The sequence below is a fragment of the Mus pahari genome, chromosome 17 (genome assembly GCF_900095145.1).
Source record: "Mus pahari chromosome 17, PAHARI_EIJ_v1.1, whole genome shotgun sequence".
NCBI classification, from domain to species: Eukaryota; Metazoa; Chordata; class Mammalia; order Rodentia; family Muridae; genus Mus; species Mus pahari.
Window position 1 is genome coordinate 38634646 of NC_034606.1, and position 27126 is coordinate 38661771.

General features: G+C 50.5%; 1 protein-coding gene across 1 annotated transcript in view; it reads left to right on the top strand.

Moving 5' to 3' along the window:
- The window catches only part of Dennd3 (DENN domain containing 3), a 59049-nt gene that overhangs the window by 25119 nt on the left and 6804 nt on the right, over positions 1-27126 (top strand). Inside the window, exons 9-19 of the mRNA XM_029547862.1 lie at positions 2872-3027; positions 4835-4931; positions 6561-6664; positions 7153-7352; positions 9525-10046; positions 17517-17776; positions 19142-19312; positions 20394-20523; positions 24256-24363; positions 25421-25560; positions 25922-26079. Coding sequence (XP_029403722.1) covers positions 2872-3027; positions 4835-4931; positions 6561-6664; positions 7153-7352; positions 9525-10046; positions 17517-17776; positions 19142-19312; positions 20394-20523; positions 24256-24363; positions 25421-25560; positions 25922-26079 — 2046 coding nt within the window. The remainder of the gene's footprint in view (positions 1-2871; positions 3028-4834; positions 4932-6560; positions 6665-7152; positions 7353-9524; positions 10047-17516; positions 17777-19141; positions 19313-20393; positions 20524-24255; positions 24364-25420; positions 25561-25921; positions 26080-27126) is intronic.

Consider the following 27126-nt stretch of genomic DNA (forward strand, 5'->3'; position numbering starts at 1 on the left):
AGAGAGAGAGAGAGAGAGAGAGAGAGAGAGAGAGAGAGAGAGAGAGAGAGAGTGAGTGTGTGTGTGTGTTAAATGATCACCTGCTGAGCTATGGCCCAGCCCTTATTTATTTTTTAGGCAAGGTCTCACTATGTAGTCAAGGCTGGCCTCAAACTCCCGATCTTGCTATCACTGCCTCTGAGTGCTAAGATATAGATATGCTCTCTGGCCCCCTTTGGTCCGCCTTTTGGGGGCCCTGGAACACTGGGCATGTTTGAGCATGTGTGCTGGGCTTTCCTGAGCTCACATGCTGGCCCTGTGGATATTCCCTTTCCTGGATGGTGTCTGCTAATTATTGGTGAAAATCTAAGATTTAAAATACTTCCAACATCTGTATCATGTTGAATGCTGACTCTGTGCTAGGAGAAAATGCTTCATCCAATCTCATGTGACAGGTCACATTAAAAACACAGGCTTATGAGCCAGGCAGTTGTGGCACACACCTTTAACCCTAGCACTCAGGAGGCAGAGGTTAATGGATCTCTGAGTTCAAGGCCAGCCTGGTCTACAGAGTGATTTCTAGGACAGCTAGGGCTACACAGAGAAACCCTTTGCCTAGAAAAACAAACAAACAAAAAACCAAAACCGTGGTAAAGTGCCTTCATCTATGTCTTCACATAAATGAACTTGGTGTTTAGGTTTGGGTCCAGCACTGAGATGTTTAGTATATGACGAGTGTATACATATTCATAGGTGTATATAGTATATGCATATATGTATGGGTGCATGCATGTATTCAGACTTTCACACCTGAAACACCTCTGCTCTCGAAGCTGGGTTCTTTGGGCTTTGGTGGGGTTAGAACCCAGGGCCTCAGCACATGCTAAGCCATATGAAAGACTCCACAGTCAGGCTGGAGAGATGGGCCAGCAGTTAAGAGCACTGGCTGCTCTTCCAGAGGACTCAGGGTCAGTTCCCAGCATCCACAAGGCAGCTCACAGCAGTCTGTAACTGTGTCAGGGGTCCTGACTCCGCACACAGGCATGCATGCAGGCAAAACACCAAAGATAAGGTAGGGAAAACATGGGGAGTTCACGACTGTGGGAGCTATAGTTGTAGCTATCCTCCTGCAGTGGGCTGGGAGTTTGGGTCGGGCTCCTGAGTGGATTCTTACATTCCTCTTGATAAGCATGGCAGAGTCATTCCATGCTGACCTGGCTGTTTGCTTTGGCAGAAGAACCTAGCATGGTTGGCATGCTTGCTTCTCAGAACCCAAGTACAGGGGTGTGGGGTTGGGTCCCTGCTGTGGCAGCTCCCCCCCCCCCCCATGAACCTGTGGGTGGAGCATCTCACAGGGGTTCAGTCCAGGAACACTGTTTTATAAACCTGACAGATCCATATTCTTCTAAGCCTGATCCAGGCCATTATGGGGTCTCCTTAACTGTCCTAGAAGACAGAGCACACCTGTACACACATGTTCAGACATGGGGACACAGGACAGTAGGGTTTTTTTTCTCCCAGATTCCCCTAGAAGTCCCGGGCCACAATGCTCTTCCTTTTCTTCTGATAAGCTTTCTTCACTGTAGGTCAGGAATAAGGGCCCCTTTTTTGGTAGTGCCTGCTCATTTTGTGGTGTGTGTGTGTGTGTGTGTGTGTGTGTGTGTGTGTGTGTATGTGTGAAGAACAGGGTTCTACAGGGAACAGCTTCTTATTCCCAACTGTGCCCAAACAGAAGACGACCACACTGCAGGCAGCACCGCTGTGTTTCATTCAGGGGAGTCCCTGATGTTGTGTCCCTCCTGTCCCCTGCTCTGTGTTCTGCCTGGTGAATGTCATCTTAGTGTTAATGTGCAGTTGCCGTAACCTGTCACACGGGGAAGGACCCGTGAGGCCTCATTGGTCAGGTCAGCAGGGCTGGGACACCCACCGGGGGCAGCCACCCCAACCCGCACCTGCTCCTTATGGTCCATGTTGGTTTTGAATCATGCTGGGCCCTGCAAGCTCACGGTGCTCATGGCAGGGCTGTGGGCACCCAAGAGCCTCTCCTCCACCTTACCCCTAGGGGCCATGTACCTTGCTTTTCACAGAGCAGGGTCAGACTCTCTCACGGGAGCACCCTCCTCCCATAGTCTGCCTTTTCACGGTCATAGCCTCACCACATTCTTCGCTGGCCTTTATCGTGTCCTGCTCTGTGGCTGACTTCTCTGTTTTCTGTTTCCACCTACTCTGGCGTAAGATCCGTGCAGTAGGGCCTCTGCCTGGTCCACCCTCAGAACCTGTGCCTGGCCCACAGTGGGTGCACAAAGGACATTTGTGGAGCACACTTGTATTGCTCCCGCCTGTTTTAAATGGCAGGCTGTTTGTTGATGCCCAGAGCCTCCCCTTGGGGGCAGATCTCATGTCCTTGAAATGCTGAGGACTGAGCCTATATCACCAAGCTTTTCTCGAAACATGGGCTTGCATGTCCTGGAAGGCCAGGGCCCAGGCCTGGGTGGTGGCTTTGGGTGTGGGTGAGTTCCTGTGTGCCTGAGGACCTGCAGATGAGCTGATGGCCACTCTATGCTAGACCACTGAATGGTGGCACTCAGGATCAGAGTGGCTTCTGATCCTGCCTGGGCCAAGGATGCTGCTGGGTCACTGTTGGGAACGACGGGAACTATGGGAACTCCTGGCAGCCCTGACACAGGAAATTTCTTGTATCCTAGAAAGAGGCCTGCTTGGGTCTGAAGCAAGGCCTTCGTGTGGTGACATTTGGAATTGGCAATAAACTTCTGTAGCCCTGGGCTCTTAATGCCCTCCCTCACTGATGACGGGCATCAGAGCATCTTGAACTGTCTACCTGGCCTCTGCCCAAGTCACACCAGGTACTCAGTTTAGTCTGCTTTTCCCCAGAGTTCAGAGTCTCCAGCTGCACCCGGATTTGCACCTTGCCCACCTGAGTGCCAGCACAGACTTGAACGAGGGCCGAGCCCGCCGCCGAGCCTGGCAGCAGACTCTCAACTGCAAGATTCAGCACATCACTCTACAGCTGCTCGTTGGCATCTTCAGGTATTTTATAGCTCGCAGATCTAGGAGTGGCTACTGAGTTCATGCCCCAGTCTTTCCTCATGACCAGCGCAGCAGGGTCTGCTCTGACCCTGCCCAGCTCCCTCCCAGTCTTCACCATCTGTCTCTCCTATCACTGGACACTCGAATGACTATTTCCAAGGTGGCTTCCTGGGAGATGGTGCCCGTGTGCTCTGGCTGAAGGCTCAGGGTCAGTCCAGGGAGGGTGTGACCCAGAAGTTGTGAAGAGATGCCTGGGGTAGACGCACAGGACTCAGAAACCATCATCCAAGGGGCTCAGGACAGATGAGTGTATGCACTTTGCTGCTGGGAAGCTCTTTGACATTGCCCACTTTGTGGTGTGTGCCTGTGCTGCCCGAGCCCCGGGGTATCGGCTAAGTTGTCAAGTACAGTTTGTGTGTTGAATGTGACACAGTACAGGAGCTGAGTTGTTACTTCCAACAGCTCAACGCATCACTTAAGGAGTTGTAGTACGGCTGGGGGCCTTTTCTTCCTTCCAACTCTTACTTCTGTAGCATCCTGCTCCTCTCTTTCTGCTCGCTCCTGCATCCACAGAGAAGGAGGCTCTGTGCAGGTTCTGGTCTCTTCTGCAGGGTTGTCCGCTCAGGGGACGGGGTTGGCAGAGAGCCACGGCCCTCCCAGTAGTACTCTGATTATTTCCAAACTGAAGCTTAAACAGTCTTGTCTTTTTGATGTCTTCACTTAGAGAAAGCAAATTGATTTGGAAGAAAATGAGGTTGTGTGTCAGAGACCGATTGTATTGTTTGTTTGTTTGTTTGCCAAAAGTGTGGTCCTAGATATGTTTCTTTTTTTATTCTTGGGAGGTACATTTTTTTGTAAAAAGATTTATTTATTTATTTATTTATTTATTTATTTATTTATTTTATGTATATAAGCACACTGTTGCTATCTTCAGACATACCAGATGAGCACATCAAATCCAGTTACAGATGGTTGTGAGCCACCATATGGTTGCTGGGAATTGAACTCATGACCTCTGGAAGGTCTCTTATGCTCTTAACTGCTAAGCCATCTCTCCAGCCCCAGGGAGACCAACTTTTTATAACTGAAGTGGTTGAGTGTCTTTATTTATTTATTTTTAAGCAAAACAACAACAAAACAGTTTATAACCAAGTATCCTGGTGCAAGCCTGTGATCCCAGAATTTTGGGAAGGAGGCAGAGGTAGGGAGACCCATAGTGCAAGGCTGTCCTCCAAGTTTGAGGCCAGCATGAGCTACAAGAGACGATTCACCCTGCCCAAAACAAAACAGCAGGAAGGAAAGAAGATTCCAGGCTGTAAGACTCTGTGTCTCTAGATGAGTGTGTCTTTACCCACAATGCACCAGGCACATCCACCTGGCCATACTCTGCAAGCCGTCGAATATTTATAGCATGCCACTGTAGCTTGGGGAGATTGTAAACTGAGGTCCCATGAGCTTGTGGGACAGGCTATGGAATGGAGAGGCTTGGGTGAATAAACTTGTGGCTGCATTATAGGCAGCATTTCATGCCTTCTACCTCCAAATTGACCTCTGACTTTTGTAGCGCAATAGCTGATGGTTGAGTCTTAATTGGCATAAAGAGCTGAGGTCCAAGGAGGCAGTGGCCCTGTCTCCCAGCTTCTTCCTGGTTAGAGACGTGATGAGGACCACACAGTCCATCCTGATGCTGTCATCCTGGAATGCAGTAAGCTCCGAAGAGTGTGTTTCTCAGCACCATTCTGCTAATAGACAGCATGACTTTGGGCATTGTGGTGGTTGAGCGCATGGCCCACCTTCTCTTTGCTAGGGAAGTGAAGAATCACTTGAATTATGAGCACCGAGTCTTCAACAGTGAGGAGTTTCTCAAGACAAGAGCTGCAGGGGACCAGCAATTTTACAAGCAGGTGAGAGGGGTGGGGCTGGTCCGCCCATTTACTCCTCCAGTGTTCTCAAAGGCCTTTCCTGATCTAGTCATGTCTTATTAGCTTTGTAGTATAGTACATTAAGTAAGAGACACAGTATTAATAACCATGTGGTTTTTTTTTTTTTTTTTTTTTTTTTGGTTTTTCGAGACAGGGTTTCTCTGTGTAGCCCTGGCTGTCCTGGAACTCACTCTGTAGACCAGGCTGGCCTCGAACTCAGAAATCCGCCTGCCTCTGCTCCCGAGTGCTGGGATTAAAGGCGTGCGCCACCACGCCCGGCTATAAGCATGTGGTTTAATGGACTGTGGCACATGTGCCTTTCTGGGTGACCATGTCCTCAGTCAGGGCATCAGGTCCCTTCTCCCTGTCTTTAGCCTAGGCAGCCTTTGCTCTGTGTGTGAGGAGAGCTTGGCTCTGGGAGGGTTCCTTGCCATTGCCCTGCTAGTCTGAGAGCACCAGTCCTTTCTTTCTCTCAGAGCCGGACCTTACCTGTGTCTTGGCAGCGTCCTGACATTAGCCTAGGTTTGTGGGGGAGCCCGCTGTTCCTGCCCAACCCTTAGTGACTGGTTTGTCCAGCAGAGCATAACAGGGCTTTGATCTGGCAGGCAGCCCTGCGGACCCCCTGTGGGTCTGTTGTGACATCTTTGAGGTGGGAAGAGCTGCCTGCCTCCGGGGTACAGCCCAGCCTCTGGGTTAACTGGTGTGACTCCTGCATGGCACTTGCGCTTGCGTATGCCTCTCTTCTCCCTTTCTGCCCTGTGACCCTCCTGATGTCCTCTGCTTTCTTATAGTAATCCAGGTCGGTTTGTGGGCCCACCGTCCGGGACAGGGCTCTCCATACCAGCGCTGGGTTCTCTAACTATTTAGACGGTCCCCATCAGCCTTTGTGTGGCCTGTTTCTCTTCTGCGTCTTCCTGCCTTTGGGTACCTGGCTTTGGTCTTCTTGGGACCCTGCCCTGTGGACCTGGGTACCTTTTACCCCCTCTTCCCGCCTTTGCTGGGAGGAGCCCGTAGTCTGAGAGCTTGCTTGTCGGTGGACAAACATTTACCTACAGACCCGGGTGGAGTCAGGATCCTGGGGCTGTCCGGTTCTTGAGGCAGCCTGTCAAAGCAGACAGAGCTAGTCTGAGCACTGTAGAGTGTGCAGAGGTCCCTGGGATGAGGGGCACACACACCATGAGCGCAGCTGGCCTAGTGGCCAGGCGACCTGGGCATTTTTTAGCTTTCGTGTTTTTTCAGGCGCAGGTCAGGAATCTCTAAGTCTGTAAGAACCAATTGCAAGCCTAGAGAGATGGCTCAATGGCTAAGATTGTATTCCATTTTTCTAGTTCAGTTTCCAGCCCCTACCCTGAGCCCATAATCTCAGATATGGGGGATCTGAGCCCTCTGGCCTCTGCAGGCACCTGCATATATTCACAGACACATGACTAAAAATAATAAAAATAAAAATGCATCCATTGTAAAGTTTCCTGTTTGCACAGACTCCTGCCCAGTGGAGCTAGTAGGGGAGAGGCCATGCCTCCGTGGGCCATGCTTCCATGGGGCTCTTCTTGGCTTTGGATGGAGGCTGGAGGACTGAGAGCGCAGTATGACGGCCTTTCTCACATGCAGGTTTTGGACACCTACATGTTCCACTCCTTTCTGAAGGCCCGGCTTAACGGCAGGATGGACGCCTTTGCTCGGATGGACCTCGACACTCAGTCTGAGGAGGACAGGTGCCTAGCTCTGTTCTAGGTCCTCTTTGGGGGGGGGGGGAAACTGAGGGTTCATACGTCCGTTTCATTTGGACATACAAATGATCAGTTCAGCAGGCTATTAAGCAGTTTGCCAGGGGCCTCCAAAGGTACATCCTTTGTGTGTCCCTGTTGCATGCAGGCAGGCTTTGTGTGCCTGGTGGAGCATCCTGCCACACCCTGATCTCTGGCTTCACTTCCTTCCCATGTTCCCCATTCACAGCCCTATTTTTCCCCCGTGTGTTTTCCTGATTTCTCGTGTGGATCACCCACGGCCGTGCCCTGTCCATCTCTGGAACTGTGGGCTGAGAGCATCTGTCCTTTCCCCTTGAGCTACTGGAGGCTGGACTTAGTGACAGGTGCTCACGCGTGCGTGCCTCTCACCCTGCTCCCTGCTCTGGATGCGATAGGGAGTGGAGGCTCACGCTTACATCTTCGCGCCCACGAAGTAAACGCTTGCTTTTCCCTAGGATAGACAGGATGCTGATAAGTCCGAGGAGACCTACTGTGGAGAAGATGGCCTCCAGGAAGGCCTCACCCCTGCACATCACTCACAGGCGCATGGTGGTCAGCATGCCCAACCTGCAGGACATCTCCCTGCCCGAGCTGCCACCCAGGAACTCATCGCTTCGGATAATGGACACCTCAAACTGCAGAAGCAGCAGTCCAGGTGAGGTGGCTCCCCTCCTGCGTCTACTCCCCCAGCGTTGCAGCTTAGAGGTCCTAGCCTGCCTCCGAGGGAGGGAATGTACTTAAGAATGTAAACTATTTTGGCCAGGCATGGTGGTAAATGCCTGTAATCTTAGCAGCTCAAGGGTCTGGGGCTGGATTGGTGCTTGTGAGTTCGAGGCCAGCCCAGGTTTCAAGCTACCCCTGTGTGAATGTGGTCATAGTGAGACTTGAGATCGTGCCTCCATAAAAACAGGGGGAAAAAAATCCAAAAAACTTGTTTTGTTTTTGTTTTTGTTTTTTTCTGGTTTTTCGAGACAGGGTTTCTCTGTATAGCCCTGGCTGTCCTAGAACTCACTTCATAGACCAGGCTGGCCTCGAACTCAGAAATCTGCCTGCCTCTGCCTCCCGAGTGCTGGGATTAAAGGCGTGCGCCACCATGCCCGGTTCAAAAAACTTGTTTTTTAAAAACTATTTTGTATCTCTGCCCCCACCACTGTGGGTGTGATAGATAAAATACATGTCTGTATTTACAGATGTGTGATGGGATGCCCCTGGTTGGTACCAGCCCCTTCCTAAAGGTTGCCGTTAGATAGTTACAAGCTATTATTGTATTGCTGCAAAAGCTTCTCAAGGCTCATCCAGTTCTGTGTGACATCATAGGTGCCTACTATGTGCCCCACTGAGTCCTTACTGGGTAGGGAAGATTGCTGGGGGCCGTGGCCTTGCAGCTGCTGCTCTTAGCTCGGGCTGTCTGTCTGAAAAGACAGTATGGGAATGAAAAAGTCTCAACGTTCAGAGCAGTAGGAGGAGGAGTGAGCCCCTCGGTAGCCACTTCCTGGGTGTGTGACCCCAGACAGACCAGTTCCTTTTCTGGGCTTGGCAGGCGTGTGCACACTCACTCTGGGCCACGGCCTGCCTGCCTTTTCTGTGTTCATCTGAGCTCCCTGACCATTGCAGGCTCCACCTTCCTCCAGCCTCCATAGCCAAAGGACCACCTCTGGCATGAGTGTGGATGCAGCTGCAGCCTCTGGTCCCCTGTCCCAAGAAAGCATTTAGGAGGAGAGGGACTTCACCTCTTGGTCAGTGTTTAGTCCCCAGGGGGCTTCAGAATGCCTGTAGCACTTAGCTCCGGTCTCTTTAGTCCTGACCTTTCAGATCTTTGCAGTAGGAGAACTGGGCCACTGCCCAGGCCACTGTTAAGGTGACAAATGCTTCTAAAGGCTGAGCCCTACTTTGCAGGCATATCTTGGCTTTGGCTATCAGCTTCATCTTCAAGGGCCCAGTCCTAGCATTTTTACTTAGTATTCATAGTTTTAAAAACATAATTGTCCCATGGAGAATAGTTACTGCTTCTCTGGGAACAAATGGACTCCTCTTTACCTCTGGGGTATGAGGAATGCCCTGGAAGGGGCATGTGGGTGTTGTGGGGAATAATAAAAAAATGAACCAGTACATTCCTGAGCTTGTGCAAGCATGCACCAGCAACTCTCTTACCGGTGGGCTGGCTGGCCCTGCACTAGCGGGCAATGGCCGACCTGTTTTTATCTCAAGGAGACTCTCTGGCCTGGAACTCCCGCAACATCTCCACCCAGCTCACTAAATTCCTCCTGGTGGGTCGCTACCATGCCAACCCCAGGCTTCAAATCCCCCATGGCCTTTGTGGTGCACATCAGGCAAACCCACATTTTGCCACCTTACCTTTCTCTCTTGAACCTAGATGAGCTGCTGCGTGAAGGAAAACACAATACAAACTTAGTTCTGAAACAACGGTAACTCAATTGCTGGGCACAACAACTAAAATCCTAACTTGTAAGCCTTATTAAATCTAAATCCTCCGGTGGCGAATCCTGACAGATTCACCATCAGAACCCAGAGACACTTGTAATTACATCTTGTCCTCACACTATGCCTGTCCAAAAAGCTCTAACTCTCTCCTGTTTCCTCTCTTCCTCTGTCTAACTTGGAAGTCCCGCCTACTTGCCCAATGATTGGCTCCTTTATTCCTTAGGGGATTGGTCCACAAGAACAGTACCAGGCCCATCCACTACACATGGGTTCTTGTCCAAGACACACAAAGCTGCCCCCTCAACAGTGGTGCCATGGGTGCCTCACTGCCTTTTCCAGGACCATGCTAATTACATGCATTTTCCCTTGTTTGTTTGTTTTTTAGTTCTCAAAGTGACCCCTAAGTCAACATATACATTCAAGATCCCTGATATCCACTTCCCACTGGAGAGCCAGTGTGTGCAGGCATACTATACAGACTTTGTCACTCTCCTGAGCAAGGCCATGATGCTGTTGGGTCCTGGCGACTCTCTGCTGCTGGCCAGGTACTTCTACCTGCGTGGTCTTCTCCATCTGATGCAGGGACAGCTGCTGAGTGCCCTCTTGGATTTCCAGAACCTGTATAAGACCGACATAGGGATCTTCCCGGCTGATCTGGTCAAGAGAACGGTGGAATCCATGTCGGCCTCCGAGCGGACCCAGGCCGAGCGGACGCCTGAGCTCAGGCGGCTCATCACAGAGGTCTTTGATAAGCATGGCGAGGCTCCCAAGGCAGATGACGCTGTGAAGAACTTCGAACTACCCAAGAAGCACATGCAACTCAATGACTTTGTGAAGCGGGTCCAGGAGTCGGGGATCGTGAAGGACGCCATCATCATCCACCGCCTATTTGATGCCCTGACCTTCGGTAAGAGGGCCCCCACCCACAGCATCTCTGGGTACCAATGTCCTCCAGGTCTGCAGGTCTATAGCTGTAATTCAACCTCCTGAAGATTCAGGGTATAAAAACGAGCTGTGTCCTCATTGAACATGGACAGGCTTTTCTTGTCACTGTTCCCTGAGGCATGGCTGCTTAAATTCGTACTCGCAGCCTGGGCTGTGTGAAGCCGTCTTAAAAATCTGTATTTTAGGGGGCTGGAGAGGTGGCTCAGCAGTTAAGAGCACTGACCGTTCTTCCAGAAGTCCTGAGCCACCATGTGGTGGCTAACAACCATCTATAAAGGGATCTGATGCCGCCTTCTGGCCTACAGGTGTATATGCAACAGGGCATTCTTTTTTTTTTTTTTTTTTTTTTTGAGACAGGGTTTCTCTGTATAGCTCTGGCTGTCCTGGAACTCAGAAATCTGCCTGCCTCTGCCTCCCGAGTGCTGGGATTAAAGGCGTGCGCCACCACGCCCGGCGCAACAGAGCATTCTTATATCATATATAAAATAAGTTAAAGAAAATAGAAAAAAAATCTATTTTTTTTAAAAAAGAAACAGATGAAAGCAAATATCCCACATAATGAGATGAATGTATTCATTTTTACAAAGAAAGTTAAATATTTTATTTTTATTCTTAATTTACGTGCATTGGTGTTCTGCCTGCATGTATGTTTGTGTGAGGGTGTTGGATCCCCTGGAATTGGAGTTACAGACAAGTTATGAGCTGCCATGTGGGTGCTGGGAATTGAACCTGGGACCTCTGGAAGAGCAGCCGGCGCTCTTAACTGCTGAGCCATTTCTCCAGCCCCCCAGCCCCCACCCCTTTTTTGATAGTCTTGCCGTATGCTTCTGGCTGTCCTGGAACTGACCTGTCTGACCAGGGTGGCCTCAAACTCACAGAGATCAACCTGCCGCTGCCTCTTAAGTCCTGGGAGTAAAGGCATTCATGCTCATACCTGGCCAAAAATTAAACCTTGAAGGTGGGCATTGTGGCTCACGTCTGCAGCCTTGGCACCTGGAAATCTGAGGTAGGAGAAACCGTGAGTTCAAGGCCAGCCTAGACGACATAGTGGGGTTTAAGTCAGTCTGGGCTGCAGAGTGAGATTCTGTCTTAAAAGAAAAAGAAAAAAAATCTTGTAAAATTGTGACTGAATATTTGATTCTGTAGGGCATAGCCCATCTTCGGGATTTTTCAAAGTTGCCATTTTGATTGTGTAATTATCAGTGCTTAGAATCCCACTTTGCATTAATACTTAGTAAAAATGGTAGATGTATGAATAGTTAGTTTCAGAAATTATCTGAAATTCCATCCTAATTCCAAGCCAAAATTTACTTAATGGTTTTCTTTAAATCAGCAACTCAAATTTAAGTAAGCGACTAAAGTTTACAAAGCAATTTTGAGGTAAAATATTCTAAGACGGTGCAGTGCAAAGATACACTAATTTGCTGTTTACATGTTGAGTAATGACAGTAGGAAGATATTAGAAGTCTCTCTTTTTCTTCCCCTGTAATGAAACCAGTATGTGTCTGTAAGAGCAGAAAACTTTGTACGTTAAAGACACCATCACTCATAACACCCAGTAGCTTCAAGTCCAAGTCATCGTCTTTTGCTGGTGTTATATGGCCGGATGGTATGTGCAGCCAAGGTGCACATGCATTCAGAGTGAGGTTGCATGATGCAGCATGGCTGATTTACACGTGAGGCATCTCAGCCGGTGCTCACCTGGTGACCACACAGCTGTGGCTCAGCTGAAGCACTCTCAAATGCCCAGAAGCACAGAGGCAGCATGCTAAGTGCCCGGGGAACCCACCTGACTAAGAAGGCTTTCCCTTCACCATGGGGCCCTTGTTCCTTGGGTTTGGCTTAGCAACCCAGGCTCCGCTTTCTGTTCTGCTTAAAACCCCTGACAAGATGTCCCCGCAACCGCGCGCAGCAATGTTGTACACTCATGGATCGTGTCCTGCCATCTGTGGAAGTTTGCGATCCTAATTTATTTCTCACTGAACCATGTTACCTGCACCGACACACGCATCTGTTCTGTCTGCAGGCCGTGGGGAGGAAGCCCAGCTCATCTATTGTGTTGTAACTGTGAGGTGTCCTGTGATGTTGCCTTTCTAGACGCTGACAGGGAGGGTCCTGACACCTGTCCCTAGGGTCTGTGTAAACTGCTTCCTCAGAGCCAGGAGCTTGGTTGAGCTGAGTGCCCGCACCCTGACCAAGTGCCGCCCACTGCCTGGCAGTGGCTGCCTCACTGCCCCAGTGGTCTGCCTGTCCCATGTGAGCTAACCCCGTCTGGCTGGTGCCCTCGTCCATCTGATCCCATGCGGGCACTTGCATTTTGCATTCACCGGACTCTGCTGGCCACTCAGGTTCAGTCAGCCTGTCCACTGAGTTCTCCATCTGCAGATAGAAAATACCTGGAGAACGAGTGTGCTTTCTACTGGGTATGTGCCATGTTTTCCTTGTCACCATTGCCCAAGCTGTAAACTTGAACTTCCATGGTGTTGGGCCCACGACCCTGAAAGGGCTTAGAGCCCACTGGAGGGGGTGTGCGGTGTCCTGTTAACACCATGTCACTTATAGATGAGACTTGATATCTGCATATTTGGAGGAATAACTGTTTTGGGAGAGACAGAGATGATGGGCCACCTGTCACTAGCCAGGTGCAGAAGAACACATACTTCTCAGGCCTTTGTGGTATAGCCTGCGCTGCCTGGGGTCAGAGGGTGTGGACAGCTATGGGTGTGCTACTGTGTGAAGGGAAACAAGGCATTCACAGAAAGACCCTGAGGGGCCTAAGGGCACACTTTTCCTCTTCCCACTGTGTGACCTCATAAGGACGTGAAGACTCTTAAGGGTCCCCTGTCCTCCAGGGGTCCTGTGTGCACTGGCCTGAAAGGAGTGACTCAGACTCATACAGTTATCATTCTCCCCTGGCACCAGGCTGAGCATGCCTGGCGGCACCTCTGCTTGTCCTCAGCCCTGGTATGACCTGGTCACCTAATTACTCAATGGCCGGTGGACCCTGGTGTAGGAAGAGAATGTGCCTCTCAGTGCCTTTCTTCCTCCTCTGCATGTGGTGGCATTTGACATCACCCCCTAGGTGCCTGGGAGACAGGGAAGTGAGTTGCAGCTGGGCGCCTGTTGTTCTGTAGTTGCGGACCTGGCCAATGAGCTGTCAGTGGCCTTCAGTTATGTGGTTCCTTAGGTGGGGAAGTGCCCTGGGAAGGGGCAGGACCACCCTGTCACTGCTATGCGTGTTTTAGTTAAGTGGAGTGGCCATGCTGAAAGTAAAAACTTGGCAAAGCTGAGTGTTCCCATCTGTCTTAGCCAGGGTTTTACTTCTGCGAGCAGACACCGTGACCAAGGCAACTCTTTCAAGGACAACATTTAATTGGGGCTGGCTTACAGGTTCAGAGGTTTAATCCATTATCATCAAGGTGGGAGCAGAAGACTGACTTCTGGGCAACTAGGATGATGCCTTAAAGCCCACACCCACAGTTGACATACCTACTCTAACAAGGCCACACATCCTAATACTGCCACTCCCTGGGCCAAGCATATTCAAACCACCACCCCATCTTAGAGTGAACTCGGTGAGATCCAAGTGTACACGTGAGGGCTGGGGCATAGCTTAGCAGAGAGCTTCAAGACTGGTAGAGGCTAGGCCCAGCCATTTTTACAGAACAAAGATAGTCAAACGGTTAACTAAGAAGTATGGATCATATCATTTTGTCTCTGGACATGTGCTTTTGATTTTTCATTACATGTCCGGGGTTACAAGTTCAGTCACAATTAAAAAGTACAAGTAGAACAGATTTCATTTTTATTGTCGGCCTATAACTTCAAAGAATCTAAAGAATGTCTCCACCAAAGCAAACATTTATATATGACAGTCTGCTTTAAGGCTGGCAGTGTTTGCAGTTTTAAAGCACTCTAGACAAACAGAAAATATCTGAACCAGTTGTTTTATGAATAGCAAATACTAATACTAACTCTCTCATCTCATCTATGCTATAACATAGGAAAAATTATTTTAAATCTATTTACTAAATTCTATTTCCCCAGGGCTGTACCCTCTATGACCCCTGTCTTTAAACCACATTTTCAGAGAGCTCTAAGCATACAGTAAAAACAGGCCTTGAATCTGTAACCAATCCTCCTGGCTAGTGGGAGTTTGTCAACTGTTCTGAGTTTACCCTGTTCCAATTATACTGTTTGAATATGTTTAAGGGCAGACACCCCAAGAAGATTCCGTGAGTAGTGGCCTCGTTTAGTGTTTATCGTGATCTCTAGGGTATAAGAAAGACTTCCAAATAGGAACAGATGAAGTTATTTCCCTAAAAGCAGAAGGGACAGTAAGTTTAGGACTTTCTAAAAAAAAGTCAGACAATTTTCTCAGAAAAAGACACAAAATGAATCATAACGCAGAAAGTCCCCAAGCATGCGACACACAGAGACTAAAACCTAAAAGTGAGAGACAGACAGACAGCGGTCACTGCATTTGGCTCAGCTTCGCTGGAACCATGTCATACAGCTACGCTGGCTTCACGACTTTTGCCATCTCCAAGAGGCATGGCTGTGCCACAAAGCCTTGGGTTCAATATCCAGTGCCCCAGTCCCACCCAAAAGAATACAGTTTTAGTATTTAAAATGCTCATACACGTTCGTTCATGTGAAGCCTGGTGCTGACAAGAGTACACATTCTGCACTGCAGTTCACAAGGACTGGCTGTTTACTCCCTGTGCCACCTTCAGTGTCTGTAGCTGGCTCTCGTGGGGATGCTGCCTGGAGGCTGCTGGGATGAGCCGGGCTGGGCTGTGGAGGGAAGTGGGTGACGAAGTGGAGATCCACAGGAGTGGGCATCCTGTCTCTGTGTGTGGCCACCATGCACCTGCAGACTATTGCAGGTTGTGAGACAAACTGAGCATGTGTGTGACCATGCGTGTGTGTGTGTGTGTGTGTGTGTGTGTGCGCGCGCGCGCACGCGCGCGCACACTTGCACATAGTGGCTGTGGGCGTGCACAGGGCTGGGGAAGCACCATGACTTATAGTTGGGCTCTGCTGTAGTCCTGGCAGTGTTGTGGCATCCATGGCTAGCCGGCCTGCTGGGAGAGGGCTGCCTTCCATCTGATGGGCTGTCCCTAGTCTTGTTGCTCCCATTGTGCATATCCCGAGTACATGAGTCACCTCACCTCCGAGGACAGGCAGGCCACTTGTCTATAAGAGGACGTTTTGGGTGCTAGCTGCAAAGGCCTTACTGTGTGCAGCCCCGTTGACTGCTGTGGTGTAGGTGCTCAGAGGATCTGTCCTCAGGGACACACATGAAGGGTCCCTGGCTCTTTCACTCTCTCGGGCACTGGCGTAGACTGCCACTCCTTGTCCCGCCTTCCCTGTTCTCTTTGCTGGGCTCTTCCTGCACCACGTGTAACTGAAAGACCTCTTTATGTGATGTCTGATGGGGGTAATGTGTGCTTATGGTTCGAGCTCAGTCAGTCTGCACCCCGGGGCCCCAGTAGGCTGCAAATCTCAGTGTTTGTTTGTAAGGTAGCAAAGGAGGTCTCCAGCAGGGGATGTCTATCGAGCTGTCAATCACCTCAATGGACCTTGTTCCGTGTAAGAGGATGCAGAGGCTTGTCCCATGCATGGGGTCACCCCATTCCCTGTTATCTATCTTCCTTAGTCACTTGTGTTAAACATTATACAGGTGGAGTGCTGTATCCTTGCCCCAGGTGAAATTTACTTTCTCATTGGATGGATCCAGTGACTTCAAAGCTTACATGGGGCTTGGGGTGTAGGAAGAATATTTGCCTAGCATGGGCAAGGTCCTGAGTTCACCCCCAATTTCTGCAAAAGAAGAGAAGAAAATTTAAAATATATATTGTTCAATTACTTTGACTACTAAAGCATAAAGAAAAAGAATTAGAAATGGCACCACCTGGTGGACATTTCCATGCATACATTCTGGTACTGCCTAACTGATGACAGATCTTCCTGTTGGACCACCTTCCTGTGGCCCCCAGCTGCCGTTGTTTTTGGAAATTTCCTCATCGTTTTGGAACCTTTCACATCCTCCACAGCCTGCACATGGCTGTCAGCTTACCCATTACGCTGTGGAAGCAAAACAGATGTACCAGGCAATTGTCACCATGACACTGTTACCACACAGGAACGATGATGTGAACCCAGTGGGACTTTGTCCACCTCAGACCTGGGCCTCTGAAGGCTGGGCACAGGGAGGCTGGGCCTGGGGAGACACACAGGTTCTTCGTAAGCAGGGACCAGCTGGCAGCGGGCAGGGTCTGTTCTTCCTCCTTCAGTTTCCTAGTTTGTACACAAGTCAGATGGGGGCTCTGAGGATGAGCTGGAGTTCTCTGTGAACCACACAGGTTGGGTGTTGGTGGGTGCTGGTAGTTGAATTCACTGGTGCCCCGAGGGAGGTATGTAATGCAGCCAGAATAGCCTGCGCTGTCAGGGAAGGTCGTGTACGGCGCTGCTCGCCTGGGTGTTGAGGGCGAGAGGAGAGCTTTTGTGCTATGATAGTTAGGATGAGCACGTAACAACATGGCCTGTTGGGCAAGTGCTTGGTATGGCTGGGGTGGGGTGTGAAAGGAAAGAGGGGGACAGTCTGGGGGTCTTATGTGGCTCACCAGTCCAGAATGGTTTGAATGAGGAGCAGGAAGGTCCACCTGTGCTTAAAAAAGCAATTGTGGGGGCTGTGGAAAAAAACCCAGAGGCAGCCTGGCGTGGTGGTGCACGCCTTTAATCCCAGCACTCGGGATTAAAGGATTTCTGAGTTTGAGGCCAGCCTGGTCTACAAAGTGATTTCCAGGACAGCCAGGGCTATACCAAGAAACTGTCTCAAAAAAAAAAACAAAAACAAAACCAAAACCAAAAAAAACCCCCAGAGGCAGGGACGGCAGCAGAGAGGAGCGTGGCCTATGCAGGAGTGAGGGCTTGAGACACACCAGAGGACAGAGCAACAGACAGGCTCCGGACACATAAGCCAGGCTGGGTAGGCGTGTAAAGTGAGCAGTTGGCAAGCGTCAGAAGCTGGGTGCAGGCGAGGGCTCCGGCCCAGAAGAAAGCAGCTTAAGACCAGCGGGAGGTTCTAAGCCAGGCATTGGGGAGCATGATCTCAGGGTACAGCAGGAACAGAGAACTGGTGCTCAGTGAGTGTCAGGCCAGCCTCAGAAACTGTTCAACTTTGTCTCAAAAAAGTGTCCTTGTTGCAGTTACTGTGACTACCTGTGGTAGGTCAGATTGCTCTCCCTCTGTGGGCTAGAAGGGACAGATGGCCTCTACCTAAATCTTCTGTCCCACAAGCTGGGACAGCCAAAGGCCCTCCATCCATCCACAGAGTCTTGGGCACTGGTGCCACCTGCTGCCTGGCTTGGGTAGTGCCTGCTGAAAGTCCCTGGTGCTGATGATAAAGTTTCCTCGTTAAACTCAGGACATGAGAAACAGATTGACCCCGAGACCTTCAGAGACTTTTACACCTGCTGGAAGGAGACTGAGGCAGAGGCACAGGAGGTCAGCCTGCCCGCACTGCTCATGGAGCACCTGGATAAGAACGAGTGTGTCTACAAGCTGTCGAGCTCCGTGAAGACCAACCGTGGAGTGGGCAAGATCGCCATGACCCAGAAGCGCCTGTTCTTGCTCACCGAGGGGCGGCCCGGCTACGTGGAGATCGCCACCTTCAGGAACATAGAGGTGAGACGGTCGTGGCGCCAGATGCAGCCTGGGAGTCCTCTGGCACCTTCTGCACGATGGGCCTTTTGTGCCCCAGGTTGCTCAGCTCTCAGTGGAGGCAGATGTGGCACCCTGGGGCAGGATCATGGGGGCAGGGGCAGGAGGGCAGGATCCTCCACTCCGTCCCACCGTAGTGGCCACGTTTGGAGAGGTACAAGGTAAGGCTGGCTGTGGCTGTGACTTAATCACCAGAGGTGGGTGGCTAGGAATGCTGACCACTGAGCCACTGTGTCCCCGAGTCTACAGAGCCTACTTGTGTTTCTTGGCAATACTGTATATTACCAGTTTCATATGTATGTGTGTGTATATACACATTATATATATGTATATTATATATATATTATATATATATATATTATATACATACATACATATATACACACATACACTTTTTGAGACAGGATCTTGATATGTAGCCCAGCCTGGGTTTAGATTTACAGTCTTCCTGAACATTGGGGTTATTGGCATATGATGCCATGCTTGGCCATGTTCATTTTTTTTTTAATTTTTAAAAAAAAAATTTATATATGTGAGTACACTGTAGCTGCCTTCAGACACACCAGAAGAGGGCATCAAATCCCATTACAGATGGTTGTGAACCACCATGTGGTTGCTGGGAATTGAACTCAGGACCTCTGATAGAGCAGTCAGTGCTCTTAACCACTGAGCCATCTCTCCAGCCCCCTTGACCACTTATTTATTTATTTACTTGAGACAAAGTCTCTCTCTGTAATCTTGACTGTCCTGGAACTATGTAGAGCTCATGAGAGATCTGCCTGCTTCTGCCTTGGAGTGCTGGGATTAAAGGCATGGCCCGCCCAGCCACATTACATTCTTCCAAAGGAGGAGGTCTGAATCAGGTGTATTGGTTTGTATCTAATCCTGGCATTCAGGAGTCAGAGGCAGGAGGATTGCTGCAAATTTGAGGCCAGTGTGGTTAACAGGACAAAAAAAAAAAAAAAAAAGCTGGTCTGAATTGAGACCTGATGATCTTATTTTGTGTCTTACAGTTACATTTACTGTCCCAAACTTGAAGCATAGGGGAGTAGAGCTGGGGCTGCCAAGTGTTCTCAGTCTGAGTGGTCACAGCAGAAAGATGGACCGAGACCAGTGGCCACTGGACTGCCACACAGGGCCTACAGCTGGTCTCTGCCTGACTTGCCGGCCGGCTCCAGAAATCTTCAGGGAACAGTTAAAGGTTGAAACAGGCACTCGTGCCCGGCATTGTGGCCAAACTCACCCCATGTGGTGGCTTCAGGCCCCTTGTTCTGTCCGCCATCAACCCAAGCTCCCTCCCTGAGGTGTCACGTTGTCTTTGTCCCGCAGGAAGTCAGAAACAGCACCGTGGCGTTTCTCCTCCTGAAGATACCTACCTTAAAGATCAAGACGGTGGCCAAGAAGGAAGTCTTCGAGGCCAACCTCAAGTCGGAGTGTGACCTCTGGAACCTCATGGTGAAGGAGATGTGGGCCGGAAAGAAGCTGGCAGACGACCACAAGGTCTGTCTGAGGTGGGGGAGGTCCTGTGGGCATGGGTGGCCCCAGGTCTTGAAGGGGGCATCCAGAACTTGCAGCACCTTGGAAAAGAGAATTATGCTGTCTGCAAGGACACAGAGGCTGTTGTCCCGAGACCATATGGCCTTTGGGGTACTGGAGGACATGTGGGCTTCATTCAGTGCCCCTCTGTGCACACTCAGTTCTGGTGTCTTCCCAGTGAATGGGGGTAGGGCTGGGAGAAGTGTTCATATTGTCTAAATGGGGAGGAAACCATGTGTCAAATAAGCCAGGTGTGGTGGCATGTACCGACCTCCTATCCCAGGACTCAGGAGGCTAAGCTGGGAGGGTCTGGAGTTAGAGGCTAGCCTGGACCACAGAGCAAGGCCATGTCTCAAGCAATCACATAGCCAAACCAAAGTAAATGGACCAAGGCTACAAGCAGAGAACTCGCACAGTGGAACTGCTGGTAAGGGTGTGCAGGGACTTGTAGCCTCACCAGTCACCAGAGAGGTGCAGAAGACAATGGTGCCTACCTTTGGGGCATCTTAGAAGGATCGGGCAGTCTCGTGGCAGGAGAGGAAGATGGCCACTTGGGATAGGTTATTGTCTGTCATGGGTCAGAAGTGGATTTGGTCCTCTCTAAGGTTCTGTATCTCATGAGCCCTGGCTTAGGTGGTCAATTCCACACCCACCGAGATATGATATGCAGATTAGCTGTGCAATGGGGAAAGCCCATGATGGGACCACTCCCACTCCTGTCACTAGGTACAGTCACAGCCAGCGGTTGCTTTATGAAATGCCCCTGGCTATCTTAGTGTGGTAGGGGCAGGCATGAGGAGTCATGAGCTCCTGCCTGCTAGCATTTAGGGAAGAGAATGTGCTGGCTCGAGGGGTCAACCTCGAGGACTTCCCGAACTCAGAGAAGAGGATTATGTGACACAAACTCCAAAGTCCTCACCCATTTGGACCCTTCCTCTTGCCCTGAGAAACACGAGAGGAAAAGTTCTGTTCTCTTGAGTGAAGCAAACGCTAGCAAGACCCTCAGGATTCGCACTGGGCTGACACGCAGCTGCATCTCTCCTAGGACCCACAGTACGTCCAGCAAGCACTGACCAACGTCCTGCTTATGGATGCTGTAGTTGGCACGCTGCAGTCACCTAGCGCCATTCATGCTGCCTCCAAGTTGGCCTACTTTGACAACATGAAGAAGAAATGTAAGTTCTGTTGCTGAGCCATGCTTCTGTCCCAAGAGGCTGTCTCACAAGAGTGTTTCTTCTGGTTGGCATCTATCACTGAGAACCTACCCAAGCTTTCTTGCCTTCTGCTTTTACTCTTTGGGGAGGGGGTAGATCTTGCTGTGTAGCCCCAGATGAACACATTCGGACAGTACTCATGCCTCAGTCTCCTGAATGCTGGGATTGCACACTCAGCTATAATTATTTTGTCACTGTTTTGTGTGTGTGTGTGTGTGTGTGTATATGTGTGTGTATGTGTGACATGTGGGCACACATACCATGCCACGGTGGTCAGAGGACAACTTGCCAGAGTCAGTTCTCTCCTTCCACAATGTGGGTCTTGGAATCGAACTCGGATTACGAAGCTTGGAGGCCAAGTGCCTAAACACTGAGCAATCTCAAGGCTCAAGGACCCTGGTGTGTTTGGAATAGCACTATTGTTCATTTGTTTGCTTCTTATTGTTTGCTTGAGATGGAATTGGTCTAGCATAGGCTACCCTGGAACTCAGCATATAGCCCTGGCTGGCCTTGAACTCACAATCCTCCTGCACCAGCAAGTGTTGGGATTTTTTACAAGCAGTTTTAGGATTTTTTTTTTTTAATATCACATGTTGGCTTTCATCCTCCCTTTCTTTATTTAATCTTGGACCTTGTGGCTCCTTGTTACTTGGAATATACCTGCTCCTTTTTTTTTTCTGGTGTCCCATTTTACATTGTAAACTTCAGGTCCTGATCCTCAACTGAAGAATCCTCTGTCTGGCTTAGCACACTAGAAATGTCTGGAAGGCTGTAACTAAGAGTCTCTCTGGTCAGTGTTGGGGATGTGTGTGGTCAGAACCACACGTCCTGGATAGCCATGGCCTCTCGGTACCTGGCTGGCCTGTTGACAGATGAAAAGAAAGAAAGAAAGAAAGAGAGAGAGAGAGAGAGAGAGAGAGAGAGAGAGAGAGAGAGAGAGAGAGAGAGAGAAAGAAGAAGAAGAAGAAGAAGAAGAAGAAGAAGAAGAAGAAGAAGAAGAAGAAGAAGAAGAAGAAGAAGAAGGAGAAGAAAAGACAGACAGACTCCACCCTTTCACTCAGCCCAGTGTTTCCTCAGTGCCTCCGTGAGATGGCTCATGCTGGCACTTTCCCGTATCAATGGTGTGCGTGCCACGGCATGTGTTCATGCAGGTGTCGGTCCTCACCTGGCTTCAGGTGGGGCCATGTCACTTTTGTCGTTTACTGCTGTGTACTCCAGGCCAGTTGGCCCACAAGCTTCTGGGGAGTGTGCTGTCTCTGGCCTCCGTCCGGCCAGGAACAGGAGTTGCAGCGGCACACTCCCGCTCCTGGCTTACCATGGGTCCCCATACTCCCCATTTCTTTCTTTGTTTTTATTTTACTTGTAATTCACTTCATGTCCTGATCACAGCCCACTTACCTCCTCTTGTCCCAGTCCCACCCTTACAAATCCCTCCCCTCTCCTCCGCAGGGGAAAGGAGCTCTCTTGGGAACCACCTACCCTGGGGCATCTAGTCCCAGCAGGTCTAGGCACATCCCCTCCCACTGAGGCTTAGGTGGTCCAGGCAGAGGGAGAGGATCCAGTGGCGGGGATCAGGGACTGAGACAGCCCCCTTCCTTCCACTTGTTAGGGGAACCACAGGATCACCAAGCTGCACCTTTGCTACAGGTGTGTAGGGGCCTAGGAGCAGCTCCTGCATGCTCCCTGCTTGGTGACCCAGGCTCTGTGAGCCCCCATGGTCCCTGGTTAGTTGACTCTGGATCTTCTCGTGGTGGCCTTGACCCCTTCGGCTTGCTCACTTCTATCCCCCACTCTTCCACGAGACTCCCCAAGCTCTGCCTGATGTTTGGCCGTGGGTCTCTGCACCTGTATCCACCAGATGCTGGATGGAGCCTGTCACTTATGCTAGGCTCCTGTCTGCAAGCAGAGCAGAATATCAATAGTGTCAGGGGTTAACTCAGTCACATGGGATGGGTCTCAGGCCGGGGCAGTCATTGGTTGGCCGTTCCCTCAGTCTCTGCTCCGTCTTTATCCCTGCACATCTTGTAGGCAAGACAAACCTTGGGTTGACAGTCCTTCATTTCTTTAGTGGCTACGATATCGTGTTGTTTGCCAGGATTACATATTCTCTACCCCTTCATCTGCAGTGGACACTTAAATTGGATCTGCCTTCCGTCTAACGAAGGAAGGCCACTGTGAATGTCTGTGCAGGTTCAGTTCGTCTGTCCTGGGTGTGCAGTCAAGAGCTGTCCAAGAATTAGAAAATGACACCTCGGCTTAGCCTAACCCTGCCCTTTGTAATCTGTGTCACTGACTGTATGGCCCTGATGCTTTCTGGTCATAGAACCTTTCCTGACCTGGGACAGAAGCCAGGAGGCTCAGGTGTCCCCAGGTTGCCGGGAGACCCATTGAGCCCTCCGGGAGCTCTCACAGTTTTGGGTCTCAACTGAACTGTTCCTGTCCTCAGATGAGAGTAAAATCAAATAAACACTACACTTAAGCTGTTTATACAACTTTAAATGCACTCCTTCTGGTTGCCAGCAGTTCGTGGAACAGTTTTCTAGCTCCTCTGTAAACAGTTCACAGAGTTGCCATAGTAACAGCCAGCACACAATCTGTCATCATCACCTTGCTCCCAGGACACAGGAGGAGCCATCTGAGCTCAGGCCATAGCACGCTGAATTCCTGATCCTGGTTTTAGCAAATCCAGAAATACCTTCTAATGCATGGCTTAACAAAATGAGGACTCACGACATGAGATCCCAAGCTTAATTTGAAAACATGGAGTCCACCTGTGATGGAAGGTCTATAAATACACAAATGAAAGGACCCGAGTCAGTCACCTGAGGCAGCAGGTGGAGAGGCAGTGGCAGAGGGTCCCGCCATCACTTCCTACATTGTTAGAACCCAGGAGCCATGCCGGAGGCCTAGTGACTAGCAGGTTGCGTGCTCTTCTACAAGCAAGGGATAGGACTTGGCTGTTTCTTTTGAAAACTGAGGACAATAGCAATCACATCAGACATGAAGCTTAATGAAAGGCCACCAGCGAGTCCCTAAGGCATAGCCTCCACTGCAGTGCAGGTGATCCAGGGGAAGGGAGGAAGTGCCTCGGGGTTAGTGGGAAGGCCACCCAACCTGGCAGGTGGTCCCAGAAACCTCCAGGGAAGGCAGTTTTAGTGCTGTCTGGAAATGTGTTTGAATGTGCAGAAAGAGGCGCGAGCGAGGTGTCTTGGTCACGTAACTAGACTAAGTGTCCATTCACAGATGAATGGGTGAAGAAAATGCGACCTCAAGCTGGCAAGCTGGCTCACTAGGTAAAGGCACCTGCTGCCAAGCCTGGTGGCCTGAGCTCAGTCCCTGAGCTCCACGTGGCTGAAGGAGAGAAGTGACTCCCACTAGTGCTTCTCTGATTTCCACATACGTCCTATGGCGTGCACACCACACACAAAAATGCTAACAAAAAAAATTGCTAACATAATAGAAAATGTAACATATACACAAAGGTGTGCTGTTCAACCAGAAAACAGTGCTGCCGCCTTCTTGCCTCTGCTCTGCTTTAGGGCTGAGGCCAGGGGCCACCTCGGATGCTGCTCTCCATAACGGCTTTCCAAGAGCGCCCTCTTCAGACCACGTACGGTTTTACAGTAAAATAACAGGTGAGCTTTACCTGCTATCCTTGAAATGGGTAACCCAACTCTTGTGCCTGTGTTTCAGCACCCATGGCAGTCCCAAAGACAACCTCTGAGACTCTAAAACACAAGATTAACCCTTCAGCCGGAGAGACCGCTCCCCAAGCCATTGAAGTCCTGCTGTATACGCCAGGTATCTTGGTTGGGATGAACTTCTAGACTTGGTTTGGAGGTCAGCCTGGCAGTGGCAAGAGGAAAGCCCCATGCTAGAAACAGCCAGCGAGGGTGCTTTCTGTCTAAAGGACAGGGTCCCGACCCACAGCCAGCAAGGGTGCTTTCTGCCTATAGGACGGGGTCCCGACCCACAAACGCAAAGCTCTTATGGCTACTCTGCCCTCTTGTCCATGTGGCACCTTATACTTGGGCAATGACTTTGGTGGAGACCGGAATACTCACTCATTCCCTGCCCTCTACGGTATGGGACATTTCAGGTGCTATGTGTCAGCTCTTGTCTTCTGTTGAGGAGAACGCTGTTGGCAAATGGTTGTGTAACCATAGGGCAGAGGGCTAGCCTATCTCTGTATGGGAAGCCTGCCCACTTCAGTCACCACACCAGCCCCAAGTGGACTGAAGTCTAGATGAGCAAGGGGCTTACAGGTAAGCAGAGTGAGTGACGCCCGGACCAGCACAGGCATGACCAGGCCAGCCCCAAATTCCTAAGCACTGAAGGACTCTATGTTTAACTACACTGCCGGTTTCTGGGCTGGTGAGGTGGCTCAGTTGGTAAGGTTGCTTGCTGGCCACCAACCCTGACAACCTGAATTTGAACCCACATTGTGGAAAGAGAAAACTGACTCCCCCGAATTGTCAGCTGGCTTCCACTATGCACATGCACACACAAACATACAAATAGATAATAATAATAATAATAATAATAATAATAATAATAATAATAATGGGATGGCTCAGGGGTTAGGAGAACGAACAGACTGCTCTTCCAGAGGTCCTGAGTTCAATTCTTTACACCTGCTTATCTGTGGGCGCTGGTGCAACAGTACATCCCCACTCCACAGAGTTCTGAGTTCCAGGAGCTCACAAGACCCCAGCCTCTCCAGGGAGTTATCGTCACGCCCCTGCACTCTGCACTGCACTAGGGTTCTGTGGTTATCTGGAAGGCAGGAGGCGCCCCCCCCCCCCCACTGATCTGACAGACAGCCACTGAAAAGCTTTGGGGCTGCTTTCCCCTTCAGGGCGCCTGGATCCTGCAGAGAAGGTTGAAGATGCTCACCCCAAGTTGTGGTGTGCCCTAAACGAAGGCAAAGTGGTCGTGTTTGACGCCTCCTCTTGGACCGTCCACCAGCATTGCTTTAAAGTGGGTTCCTCGAAAGTGGTGAGTGCAACACCTTTAACCCAGTGGGATGCTCAGAGTGACTCAATGGCAGCCCTTCACCTAACATCCCTGGGCGACTTTGAGAAGCCAGAGGCCTTAAGAACATGCTGACTGCAGAAGCCCTGGCATCTTGCTTGGCCATTCCTACAACCCATCTTCACTACTGCAGATTCAGCCACATGCTAAACTTGTCTTTACCCCCCCCCCCCCAATCAATGCTCACTGTGCATGACTTAGACAAGGCTCTGCCTTGTCAGACCCTGCAGGATCAGCGCTCATATTTGCTGCTTTGGGGCTGGTGATACATAAGCAGATTATGAACCTGGCTTGTATATCTCTCTTCCATCTTGGCTCCCCTTAGAACTGTATGGTGATGGCGGAGCACAGCCAGGTGTGGGTGGGCTCAGAGGACTCTGTCATCTACATCATCAATGTCCACAGCATGTCCTGCAACAAACAGCTCACGGATCACCGTTCTCCGGTCACTGGCTTGGCTGTGCACAATGGGAAGAAGCCCAGGTACCAGGGCCCTATGAAGTAGGAAAGAGGAAAGGCTTGGCTCCCAGGGTGTGGATGGTAAGGGGTCCCAGCCTCCTGGCCAGGCAAACAGTGTGCGGAAAGAGACATGTGTGGTCTGGTCCTGCTTGTGGGTACAGAGGAAGGCATCTCTTGAGATGGCAAAAGCGGTTTTGGCTCTTTGCCTTACAGCCAAGAGTACTCAGCGCAGCCAGCGCTTTTGGCAAACTGGAGAGGGCGCACCCTCCAGGAAGTGCTGGTTGTGGTTGGAGTTCTCATTTTTCCAGACATCAGAAATCTGGCTTAGCATGAAAGCACCTCAGTTCTTGATGTTGACTCTCTCTAAAATGCCATTGTGGGACATCCCTCCCCTGTGGCCCCAAGATTTGCTGAAAGGCCAGCTGTCTGCAGGCTGATGGGAGCACTTACCCCTGCTGAGTCTGTAAGCCAGTCTAGTGTCCTGGGGTGGGTCTGGCCCCTGGGTTGCCTTTATTTTCAAACCCATCCAGCTTGCTTCGGTGGGGCTACTACGCTCTTGCAAGGCAGGGAGCTCTGGATGCTGGTGCCAATGGAGGGCTACCCTGTCATGTGAACCCCATTTTCACGCATGTGTCCCTGTCTCTATAACCCCCTAATTCCATGACCAAGCCATCTTAGGAGAGATTTGACCCATGAAACTCAAATTATGCTGGGCATTGTGAGGGTACGGGGGCGGGGGTACAGGGCGTGCCCAGGACGGATGGGAACTGGGGTATGGCTCCCAGGCTGAGGCTTTCCTTATCTGCCCATACTCCAGTGGAGCCAGCATCTAGAGGCAGGTTTGGGAAAGCCATGGAGGTCACCCACCTCAAGGCCACCTGCTTCCTGGCTCACTTGTCCATCCCGATAGAGAGCCTCCCTTGTGTATTGGTCTCCCAAAGCCACAGCAGTGCCTTAGACAAAGCGATCACTGGGGTGGGCTGGGCTGGGCTCCCTATAGATGTTGTGGGAGATTCTCTCTGGCCTCCCCAGATAGGATGTGGTTGTCTTGGTGTCTCCTGGCTTGTAATG